At 34.8% G+C, this 12,524-nt stretch overlaps 1 protein-coding gene across 2 annotated transcripts in view; it reads right to left on the bottom strand.

The window, feature by feature from the left end:
• The window catches only part of rasa2 (RAS p21 protein activator 2), a 40,471-nt gene that overhangs the window by 9,446 nt on the left and 18,501 nt on the right, over positions 1 to 12,524 (bottom strand). For both annotated transcript variants that reach the window (XM_043264500.1, XM_043264501.1), the window contains 14 exons: positions 11,546 to 11,629; positions 11,199 to 11,271; positions 10,317 to 10,393; positions 9,157 to 9,258; positions 5,978 to 6,131; positions 5,532 to 5,686; positions 5,265 to 5,379; positions 5,042 to 5,116; positions 4,673 to 4,796; positions 4,396 to 4,502; positions 4,036 to 4,122; positions 3,811 to 3,888; positions 2,701 to 2,774; positions 2,507 to 2,613 (listed from right to left, as the gene is read on the bottom strand). In XM_043264500.1, coding sequence (XP_043120435.1) covers positions 2,507 to 2,613; positions 2,701 to 2,774; positions 3,811 to 3,888; positions 4,036 to 4,122; positions 4,396 to 4,502; positions 4,673 to 4,796; positions 5,042 to 5,116; positions 5,265 to 5,379; positions 5,532 to 5,686; positions 5,978 to 6,131; positions 9,157 to 9,258; positions 10,317 to 10,393; positions 11,199 to 11,271; positions 11,546 to 11,629 — 1,412 coding nt within the window. The remainder of the gene's footprint in view (positions 1 to 2,506; positions 2,614 to 2,700; positions 2,775 to 3,810; positions 3,889 to 4,035; positions 4,123 to 4,395; positions 4,503 to 4,672; positions 4,797 to 5,041; positions 5,117 to 5,264; positions 5,380 to 5,531; positions 5,687 to 5,977; positions 6,132 to 9,156; positions 9,259 to 10,316; positions 10,394 to 11,198; positions 11,272 to 11,545; positions 11,630 to 12,524) is intronic.

The following is a 12,524-nucleotide window of genomic DNA, read 5'->3' on the forward strand; positions in this document are numbered from 1 at the left end:
GACCCTGCTCTGAAGTAGAAGCGAATGTAGTTCCTCCAAATGAAGTACCTGGAACTAAAACCATTGCTAGTTCCTGCGGTGCGAACCTCCCAAAAAGTATTCAATTAGCGGTATGAAAGGCCCTGAGGTCAATAGAAAACAGGTACTGCTACAGTCCATAAAAGTAATTTTCCTCAGAAAATACCTTTATTGGTATTATTTAAAAGAACGGCTTGTTATTACCTAAATGAGCTAAGTCATATTTTCTAACAAGAAACAAAACTAATGTTCGAACATTATAATTGTTCCTATTTGTGTGAACAGAAACAAGAAACATGCATTCTGCCAGAGTCACTCCCAGCGCAAGAGCTTAAATTATATGATAAGATTACACAATTTATACAATAAAAAGGAGCAATGTGGAAAATCTAAAATGCATAGAGGAAAAACCGAGATGATAATCAAAACAACTCTTTTAGCCTCTCTGGATACAGATGCACCGCATCTCCTGTTATTTAGTCAACATCCTCTTATTAATGCGATTTCTGCAGGATCATGTGACACTGACTATAAACTGGAGCAAAATTTAGTTTATCTATGACAGGAATGAATTACACTTGAAAATATATTAAAAATATTTCACAGTTTTTACTATATTTTTAATCAAATAGATACAACCTTGGTGCGCTTAAGCGACTTCAAAAAGAGAAAATCTTAATTATTTTGAACTTATGACAGGTATCTTGTTTTCTTTTCGGTTGTGTATATTTGTTCAGCTCTCCCATGGAAAAGACAAGAACGGTAATCCAGCTTTGTGACCGCCCAACAGGAAGCAAAAGAAGGTCAAGCCTCCATGCCGACTTTCATTTGAGATTATCACGCCGAAGGATGTTTATTATTACAACAGCGGTAAACGTGCATCATGCGGGGACATCCAGATTTGCAATTGGTCACCTTGAAATTCACATTACACCATGGGAACTGACACGGCTGCTGTTCACAGGACGGCTCGCTTTAAGGGAATGTGGGAATTAAAATGGTTAGGATCCAGTGAAGCTGATGTCATTCTACATCGGTTTGTTATTTTCTGCGCTGTACGTCCATGACTCATAAGTGTGACAGCGATAACAGAAATGTTCATCTCGGAGTCCTTATTCAAAAACACTGATGCAGATGGCAAGTGTGATTCATGCCTGGAAATCATTTCCTTTAAACCGTCCAGTTCAGTGAATCGGTTAGAAAACAAAGATTCGGTGATTCATTAAATCACTCCCCTCAAAAATGTGGAAATGTACAAAACTGTATAAAAATGTAAATGCATGTAAATTGTTATCATAAAAAAACGTTCATGATCAGCGAGACATTTCAAACAAGTCTCTAATACTGCATATATTACAGTTAAAAATAAACTTCCCATTGTAATAATGTCAATTTTTACTGTCATAGCAAAGCTAAAACCTCTGCACCAGCGTGCCAACATGTTCTATAAATTATTATGAAAAGATTTTGTTCCGTTTAATATTTCTTCGGAAACCATAATACTTTATACTATTCTTTGATAGTTTGAAAGGAGAGAACTTCTATTTAGAACATATCTTTAAACATTAAAGTTTCTTTATCTTTTTTCATGTCCTTGCTAAACAAAAGTATTAAAAATTATTATTTTAAAATATTAATCCAAAACTACAATCGTTCTAGCGGTAGGTGAACAATGCTGTCCATTGCGGTTTAAATAAATATTTTAATAAATTACTAATATTATTCTTTCCCGTGTTCATCAATGGAAAACTATATGTCTTCACTATTCAAACGGATCAATATATACATTTAATATCCTCACTATTATTATATCGTTTTAAGATAATAATTCCCTTTTATGTCCAGAGTTTACTAACATGCTCAACATTTTTTCCTTTTGAGAAATTATTTAAATTTAACGTTTTTAATTTCTGCAATTTAATTTACATCACATTCATTATATTAGCATTAGAGGTATAAAATGAACCAATATTTCCTGCTCTGTACGTCATAACTCATATACGTTATTGTTACTGAGGTTTAAATCAGGATACTATTATGAATATTTCTGTTAACACTGTCACACTTCTGAGTCATGATGCACAGAGCAGGAAATATTGGTTCATATTTTTTTTTTACCGCTAACGCTGACATAATGGATGTGACATCCTACATCCATTATATCATCATTATATATGCCACTGTCCAACCTATTTTCACAAATCACAAGCGGACACGCACATAATCAGTACTCGATACACGAAATCCACCGACGTCAGTGAAAATCAAGAAGGGGGAAACAGAACTTTTCACATCCAGAACTGGCTGACCGCACTGCATGTACAGGAGCTACACAAACAAGAATGTGAAACTGAGGACAAGCTAAAAAAACCCAAAAACGCAGGGATGCTTTTCGTGTTATTTCAACAACCGCATTTTAGAAACATTGACAAACAAGGGTTCTTTGGATCATGGAGCAGACCGCAGCTCGAAAGAACGGATCGCTCACCTTTCTGCTTATGATAGGACAGTTCTTGATTGGTCACTCGTAACCAGCGTTTCTTAAAGTTCTTCTTTCCTATTCGCTTTCTGCCCTGGGCCCGCTTATGTACCTCTCTGTTAAAAATCAGATGCACACAGCTAACTGTTAGATTTTGTGGAAAAACCGAACTCATCGATTCTTTTGACTAATCTTTCACCCACCCCTCCTTCAGCACAAAAGAGTCCTCCACTCCACTGGACTCCTTGCTTACGTTAGAGGAGATCTCATCTAAGAACTAATTGGGGAAAAAAGAGAAGAAAAGTTATAGGTTTAAAACACAAAATGCTTTTGACACATCGAGAGCTGAGCGATGCTAGCATATTAATTACAACATACTTAATATCTATATCTAGCTTCCTAGACATGCGCTACCTTTTTACTCATGGAGGTTGTATGTTGTTTGAAAAAGACATTTTGTTAACGCTTTACTTACAGCCTTTATGACAAATTCACAATAAAAGTAGTATAAATGCATTAGTAATGCACCTTATAAAGAATCATACAATCTCTTGAATAATAGACATAATCATAGTTAATACTTCATAACACTTACCATTTTATTGTTATACTATTCATTCATCATCAATAACTGTAACCACAATTTATACATTATAATACGTTTAAAATTTGCTTATAATTTGCAACGTATTACAATGCACATTATGAATAATTATAATGCATCATATCTTTTAATAGCCATGTGTAATTTATTATAAATAAATGCTTAGTAAAGTAAAGTGTTGCTAAAATTTGACAGCATTTTTAAGAAAAGATCAAATGTTACCCTAATGAAAAAATATATAATGAAAAAAATAATAACACATTTTACTTGCACATGAAAAAATGTTAACTTATAAAAGCATGCATATATATATATATATATATAATATATATATATATAATTTTTTTTTAATTACATTTAATAAATTTTTTTAACATTTTTATATATAAGCATATGTTATATATTTTTTATATATATATATATATATATATATATATATATATATATATATATATATATATATATATATATATATATATATATATATATAAATATTCAATAACATATGCTTATTAAAAAAAAAGTTACAAAAAAAATTAATTTAAAATGTAAAAACGTCCTCACAGAACTGTATGTAAATGTATTTCTGGATAAATTAACTGATCTATGGGGAAAAAAGATCATGTAATTTCCCCACAAGCATCTAAAGTACGAGCCCAATCGATTCGTAACAGCAATGTGAATAAAAAGAAACATGATTGCAGCTTACCTTTTTAACTTTTTCTATACATTCATCTTCTTGGAATAATTTGAAGAAATCATACATATAGGTTTCTTTAAAGCTAGACTGGAAAAAACAAAACAGATCAAAATCGTCACAAGAGAAACGAAAACAGAAATTTAAAAACCAAAAAAAAGTTCAATATTCTGATTTGGCTCTATATCTAGTGGAAATCTTTTCAAAAGCACACCGTATGACTAATAGCTGACGTACCAGTTTGTTCTTGGAAAGGCTGCCCCAGCTCCCCAGAGACTGGATGGTTTTAGAGATAAGCGTAAGTGTACGGGAAATTTCGGGGTCCTGAGCGAACAGAAAGTAAAAAGTTAGGTGATTTTACCAACTCATATTTACTTCAAAGCACTTGCGTTCATTTACTGATAATTACTGTCTGCTCTCACAAATGACAAATACTGTTAACTGAAAGCATTCTGCTAGAAGACCGGAGAGCCTCAGCGGGTCTTTCCTGGCATAAGTAAATGAGTCACATGCTTAAAAAAAAGGAAGTAAATGATGTTTGTTACAACTAGGTAGTTGCTTTTAGCCGTGACGTGGCGTTTCTCGTCGCACACTCACAGGGTGATGGGTTCTCAGCTGGAAGGTGTGCGGAGAGAGAACAGCCACGGCAAAGAACCTCAGGAATATGAAACTACTGACCGCCGAGTACTGCACGTGAGGATCCGCTGTGGTGCGAAACGCAAAGAGAGATCGTTAGTCGTGATTGAGCATATGGCTCCTCCTAGTGGCGAATCAAAAAGGCTTTGAAACGGGAACGCCAGCGAGAGGTAGTTAAAGATCTGTCTGGGCAATATACATAATAAACCAGAGCGGAGGTGTGCATGCGCAGCCTCACCTGGAAAGCGTTTAGATGCCAGCTGTCTAAGTGATCTGAAGACATCACACATGAGAGGAGGACAGCTGGAGCTGGACTGGGTTATAGATGTAAAAACCTTCTGTACATAACCCTGAAGATTCTCCTAAGCACACAAAAACACATGCTCATGAGATGTTAAAAAAAAAAAAAAAGAAACGCATTTCTTTCAACTGTTTATGACACCCGACCTGTAAAATTAAAGAAACACAGACATAAAAACTACATCAGACACAATCACTCAGAAGTCATTACTGAGAGAGTTTTAACACACACGTTTTTTTTTCAGTTAGTGGAGTTTTAATTTTCAACAGCTGCAATCTAACCCGGAAAAAACAAACGCCATCTCACCTTGTTGACTTCCACATTATCGCCCTCTTTCAGTTTGACGGGATCAATCTCACAGGTTTTATTTGATTCAAAGATCTTTATAAGCAGAATGCAGAAAAAAAAAAGTTAGCAACTGCAGCAAAACTGAGCAACAAATTTCAATGCATTTATATAGATGTTCAGTTAACATTATGAGTAAAAAAAAAAAAAAAAAAATCTACTTAAGAAATTGTGTGTGTTTTACCTCATTGAGAACAGGTTTGAGAGTGACGGTCAAGTAACTTTTGCCCACGATCTTCATCATGTCATCTATGCAGCGGGTGGCAAGAGAATTGCCTCTGAATATGGTATTGGCCTCTCTGCAGAGACGCAGAACATTTCAGAGAAAATTAAAATTAATTTACAAAACGAAACAAAGTGTGTACATAAAACTAATTGCATGTAAAAAAATTAAAATAGAAACTGTGCATATTAACAAAACCAAACCAAAACCGTGAATGCGATACTGAACTGTGTATTATCCAGCTCCAGGGCAGCAACAGAAGTGAGAAAGGGCAGCAATCTGTTGTGATGGAGCAGCAGTCTGACCACAGGAAGCAGCGCTTCGTACCCCACACTTTCTCTGCAAATATCTCCCAGAACATGAGCCGCTGATGCTGAGATTGGCTAAAGACATAAAAAAAATATTCGCTAATTAAGCATGACTGATAGTTCGAAAACGACAGTTCACCCCAAACTGGAAACTCCCATTTAAAATCAAAACCTGAATGGACGTTAAACACAACAGAAGATGTTTTAAAGAATGCTTGTAACCGGTAACGGTATCTGGCAACCCGCTGCCTTTTATAGCATTGGAACAACTTGGTTTGGATGAGTAAATGATGACAGAACTTTCAGTTTTGGGCGAAACACGCATTTAAGGTTTGTATCAAAACGTCTTGGAAGGCACTATTGTACCTTGACATCCGGGGATTTGAGCATTAGGTTGCGGAGGGCCGAGTAACAGGCAGAGGGCAGGACGTTATCCTCCGTGTAGGTTACCTTCAGACGTAGAGAACCCAGATCATCTGGTTTAGACTTTGTACCGTTTCCTTTTGGCTGCAGCAGGTACCTACAAAACACGAATCGGCAACAATTTCCCCTTTTTAATAAGCCATTTTACACTGCTACACAGCTTCACCGTTTAATATGCTGTATTGTTAGTGTAATAGGAAATATTCACAGTTATTTAGCTGGCGATAAAACAAATAAAGCAACATGTAGACTAGTACGTTGATTATGAAGATCTTTTTATTTAGTCATTAAATTTCTTAACGGCTGTTAAGAAAGAGATATTTTAAAAAGCAAAAACATTCGATTTGTTAAGTTTCCATGAATCAGTTCAAACTATTTCAAGGATTTGACTGGAAATATTGCATCAGAAAATTCTGGTTAAACATTGCGTCATCAGTCAAAAATGTTCATAGAATAATTTTTCATATAGCTTTAGTTCAATATATGCAAGTAAATCTTGCTGTATATTACTAATCTCTTTCTCTCTCTCTCTCTCTGTCTAGCTCTCTCCACACACACACACACACACACACACACACACACACAGAGAGAATCATTAGGATTTGTTCACCTTTTGAAATGTTTACTTTTTTTGGCAATTTTTTATGAATAAAAAGTTCAAAATAACAGTATTTATTTACAATAAAAAAATTTCAACATATACTGTAAATGTCTTTATTGTCAATGCTGTTCAAATATATTACATCTGGAGTAATGATGCTAAAAATTCAGCTTTTCCATCACAGAAATAAATATAATTTTCAAATATATTCAAAAGAAAAGAATAAAAGCGAGAAAACAATATATACATACAAAAATCAATCAAATAATAACTATAAAAAAAAAAAAACAAATTGCAATACTATTATATTGTTCACATTATTTCTGCTTTATCCTTCATCAAATAAAGATATATTAAACAGTGGAGCGTGTCAAAAAGCTGAACATTTTTAAGATGTATATTTTTTGTTAGATCTGTCGCCCGGTGTTAATTTATAACCGCAACATTTTCCTACCAGCATTTTCTTATCCTTTCAATGTGCATATCTGACACCTATATAATTTTATCCTTTGTGTCATTTGCATTGCTCAAACTACAAAGTACCAGAATTACTGTGGCAAGATTGTATTTAAGAGCGTCAGCGTCTGTGTGCGAGTATGTGCGCTTGTTTTATGCTAGGTTCATGCAAAAGCTCACCCACGCAGTAGACTCGCTGCCCTCATTCAAAACATGCAGATCAGTATCAACAAGTTCCCTCTCAGTCTACACACACACACACACACACACACACACACAAATGCACGCACATACAATGTTTACACAACATTACCGGCAGGACGCCGAGATCCACAGTCTGAGGACACAAGGGAAGCGGGTAACGGAAGCAATCCGCCCAAAACACACACACCTACACACCCCCGCGCGGTCTGTCGAATGCTTTTTGACAAAAACTATCCAAGATGGTCTACATTATGATCGCTGAAGTCACTGGTCATAGATGTGTAGACTTAAGTGAAGACGCAGTAAAGTAACGCTGAAGTACGTTCTTTTAAGCTCTGACGTCACCGAGGTGGTGTTCTCATGCCTGATTGGGCAGATAAGGACAGTGCAGCGCTGGGATTGGCTGTTATCTCCCTTCCTCATCGGTTCATCAGTACACCTCACTCAGACACTGAGATCAGCATATTGCAGCACCGCGTTAAAGTGTGTGCAGGCACACCTTTATATCTTTATTTCATGCAGTTTGTCTATAGTGCGTGTTAAAATTTGAGTGAAAAATGTTAAACGTTACTTGATGTTTATGCACGCAATTGCTAACATGTTAATGAAATACAAAAATATGCTAATATTATTTAACAGGCCTGCTCTAACATGAACTAACAATGAAAAAGGTGACATATCACAAACGACAAGGGTTACCAGTTTGAGCAAAACACGCTAACTGTTCTGTCTTTGTGTGTGTGTATATATATATTTGTAGTTTAGTACTTGCTTTCTTTTGTGTGCTGTGGACATATAAACTCAGAAACCCATTCATCAAGACTTTTAAACTACTACGATTTAAAAATGCATGATTTCAACGCGATAATCAGATGCGAGGGAGAAAACGCTCATTTGCATTTAAAGAAACAGACAAGAAAATCAGAGTGTTTCTGTTTGCCCTCAAAATAGGAATTTTCAAAATGATAAAATAAATGATCCGCAGCGTATTTTCAGCTAAAACGTGAACTTTTTAAACAACATTTTTACAAAGTGTGAATTCCCACTATTAACTAGCATATTGTATATAAGAAAATACCATTTCAGTCTTTCTACTTCTAAAATATAAATGTTTAATTCTATGCTAACAACTATTTATATCTATTTCTGAGTAAAAATTTTTTATCCTAGACTGTAAACATAGACCACGGTTTTTTATAGATAGATTTTTTTAATAGCCGTTTTACCTGAATTTTGTGTTTTGTTTAAAAGTTAAGGCATATTGCTACAATATTAGCCATTCATTTGTGCTAATTAAGAACATATTAACGCCTTATTCTACATGACATTATTCTGCATCCCTAATCCTCCCCAATAGCTAAACTTAACTACCTTACCAACTATTAAAAGGGGTCATATTATCGGTTTTAAAACTTTCCTTTCCCTTTAGAGTGTTTCAAGCTCTTGGCGAATAAAGAAGATCTGTAAAGACTAAGGTCTCAAAACCAAAGAGATATTCTTTATAAAAAGTTATGACTCGTACGAACTCCATCACGGCATCACGTTATGGTAAAGGGGCGGGACGTTTGCGCCAATCACTTGAGGTATTTGGCCAATCACGACGCACTGGATAGCTGGCCGATCAGAGCACACCTCGCTTTTTTTTAGAACAATGAGCTTTTCAAAAATCAAGCTGTTTCGGAAGGCGGGGCTTAGAGGACAAATAATAATGTACAGTATGTAGAAAAATAACGTATTTTTTGAAACTTAAACTACATAAATACATTGCATTAAGTTAAGGCGATTGCATACTTCTATAGTGCTAAGAAACTAAATATTCAGTATACTGGCCAGTCCTACTTCTGAGTATGCGAGTTCTTACCATGCTCTGTGGACATGGTCGTTTCTCAGGATTTTCACAGATACCCTCGTCTCTCCAAGGAACACGTCCTGTGCCAAGTTACCGTTATTCCACAGCTCCACCCTGCACGAGATTACAAAAGAGCACGCATTAGCTAAAATGTTAACGTACAAACACGCACACACAAACAGGACTCTGTAATCAACGTATTCAACACACGTTTGAACTTCTCCCATTTTCAGTCAAACTGAATCTGAAATTCAGCACGCAGAGCACAGATGCAGTTGCATCAAAGTGGGTTAGTCATTTTTCTCTCTACTACCGAATGAAGCTTTTTCTCACATCAAACATGCACACAAATAAATTGCATTTGAGTGGAAAATAAAAAAACCAACAACACACCAAAACCATGCATAAACACACACACACACACACACACACACAAATTAGTGTCATGATCTAATGTGCCGTCTGGTGGTTTCACCTACTCTTACCTGTCAGCTTCTGCAGAGGGCTATATGGGACAATTCAGAGTGGCACATTACGTGTCAAATCAGATCAAAGCCACATTCATCAAAACATTTGTAACAGAACGTACAGTCGCCAAATCCAATAAGCATTCATCCCTGATTACTATATTTGGTTTGTGCAGTTATATGTGGTTTAAATATGATTTTTAAAAGGAAAGTCTGCAAAACAAAAAACTAGTGCTGTCAAATGTGAAGGTTTTGCTTACATAATATATGTGTGTTTACATATATATATATATATATATATATATATATATATATATATATATATATATATATATATATATATATATATATATAGTAAATATAAATACACACACAAACAGTACATATGTACAAATACATATACATATATATATATACATATACAGTACATACACATATATATATATATATATAAAATGTATTTGTACATATGTACTGTTTGTGTGTGTAAATGAATGTGTGTTTATGTATACACATATATAATAAATATACACAGTACACACACACACACATATTACGTACACAAAAACTTTTATTGTGGATGTGTTTAATTGTGATTAACCGTATGACAGAAAACAAAACCAGCCAAGAAAGGCAAAGAGAAAACAATGACAACATTATAACAAAAGAAGAAGAGAAGAGAAGAGAAGAGAAGAGAAGACTCACTTGATCTCTAGTTTCTCTATGTCCTCCTCCTCCACGTGAAAATGTGACCTCCCTTTGTAACTGCTTGACCTTGTGACCTGTCGAAACATCGTGAATGGTGAACTTCAGGCCAACACTACAGATGCATGCCACAAACATTTGAAATCAGCCACCATGCCTCATAGCAACTTTAATAAAACAAGGAAGCTCTAGGTCTAATTCTAGTTGAGAAGTAATCATTTTGAACTCTTCGTAATATTGTAAAATATGCACACGCATTTACATCTGCATGCCTCGTATACAACATCTTTAATAAAAACGGTCAAATCTGAGAAAAAAAATAAAGTATGACTAGTTTAATATTCCATTGAGTCGTTTACCATTTACATCGCAAAACAGTTGTCAAATATGAAATGTTTCACTACTTTAATCTCAGCACCCTCTGTTTCAAAGTTTAAACGGACTCCTCATGCTTTAATTCCCGCTCTGCTCCTGTGAAGAGTAAACCGGCCCGCTTTGATTCCATTGGCGATCTCAATCATTTTGCCATCGACAAGCGTTGTTAGACCGCCGAGTCAGAGCGCTATAAAAACCTTTACATTATTGTAAACATTTTTGTCATCTTAACTAACGCACAATTAAAAGCACAGCAGAAGAGTGTGAGGTTTTCAAACGCTGGAAGAGACAATTTTCCATTTCTTATTATTGTGGAGGGGGACTCTGGTTTGTGAGATTAAGCATTTTGACTCTTTGGATTTTTGAAAATGTATTTATTTCATTTTATTTTACTCGCTTTTATGTGAAGCACTTTGAACTACCACAGTGTATGAAATGCGCTATATGGATAAATATGCCTCGATCAACATTCGTTTGTTAATATTCACTAAATAGTTGGGTCTGTACCTCGAAATGAAATGTTTCATCAAACTGAGGGTCACTGGTTTTCTTCTTCACTTTAGTTTTTTTCTGGTCAGACCTGAGACAGATAGAGAGAGAAACAGAAAGACAGAGAGCAGGATGTTATTATTGAATCAGAGCGGATGTTATGTACTCATTTCTACCTAGATCAAAAAGAGAGGCCGAAACCGTCTTATGACTGACTGATTTAGAAATTATTACAATGGAGCTTTTTGACTGTTGAGGTATCGACTTCGATAGACACCATCATGTTTTATGCAAACATCTCTACCTTTACTGTAAAACTCGTGATTTTATAGAACATGTAATATGAAAAATGTTTATAAACCCACCTGGAGGGCCCTACGAGTGTTACCGTAGCGTATGGGTCACAGTTTTGCCCACTTATCAATGGCAAACCCTGACACGCTATTATCCTGCAAAAGACAAAAAGCTGTCTTAATGAGCTTGTTATTAAAAGTAACAGTAAAGATGGTGACATTATTAACACATTAGCTATTTATTAGTACTTATAAAAACACACATAGTCCATGATCCAACTCAACACCTAAACTTAAACAACTACCGTGCTAACTATTAATGATCAGCAAATTACAAGTTTGTTGAGACAAAAGTCATAGTTAACGGTTTAGCGAGAACTGGGCCTTAAAGTAAAATGTGATGATAAAGATAAAACAGTAGAATGTCCCATCTATACTGTGATTAAACCGCAAACATTCAAGTCAACGTGAAAAACACATCCTTAAGAGAACACTCTTACACACTTTTTAGGCCAAATAGGCTCATTCTCCCCCAGATTTAATATGTTGAGTTTTACCGATTCAGTCTTTTAGCATAGCTTAGCATAGATCATTGAATCCGATTAGACCAGTAGCATTGTGCTAAAAAATAAAAAAAATTCACCAAAGTTTCTATATTTTTCCTATTTAAAACTTGACTCTTTTATAATTATGGGGGAGTTGATGATACCATTTCCAAAGTAATCAATTTTTACTAACACAACATTCCAAGTGAAACAGGATATTTAGTCTAAATGACGGCTAAATATCTATTTGACCTTTCCCTTAAAAGAAATGTTTTGTGTACCGTCTATATTTATTATGTATATTGAAATACACGCACATGCAGGTATATAATTTACGTTTATAGATTTAAATTTATTTTATTTATACATGTATATTTTCAAAATATATATATATATATATATATATATATATATATATATACACCCTATGTGGGTGTATTTATATATACATAATAATTATAGGCAGTACACACACTGTACACATATTTACATATATTTGGATGTGC

Source organism: Puntigrus tetrazona, chromosome 18 (assembly GCF_018831695.1).
Source record: "Puntigrus tetrazona isolate hp1 chromosome 18, ASM1883169v1, whole genome shotgun sequence".
Lineage (NCBI taxonomy): Eukaryota > Metazoa > Chordata > Actinopteri > Cypriniformes > Cyprinidae > Puntigrus > Puntigrus tetrazona.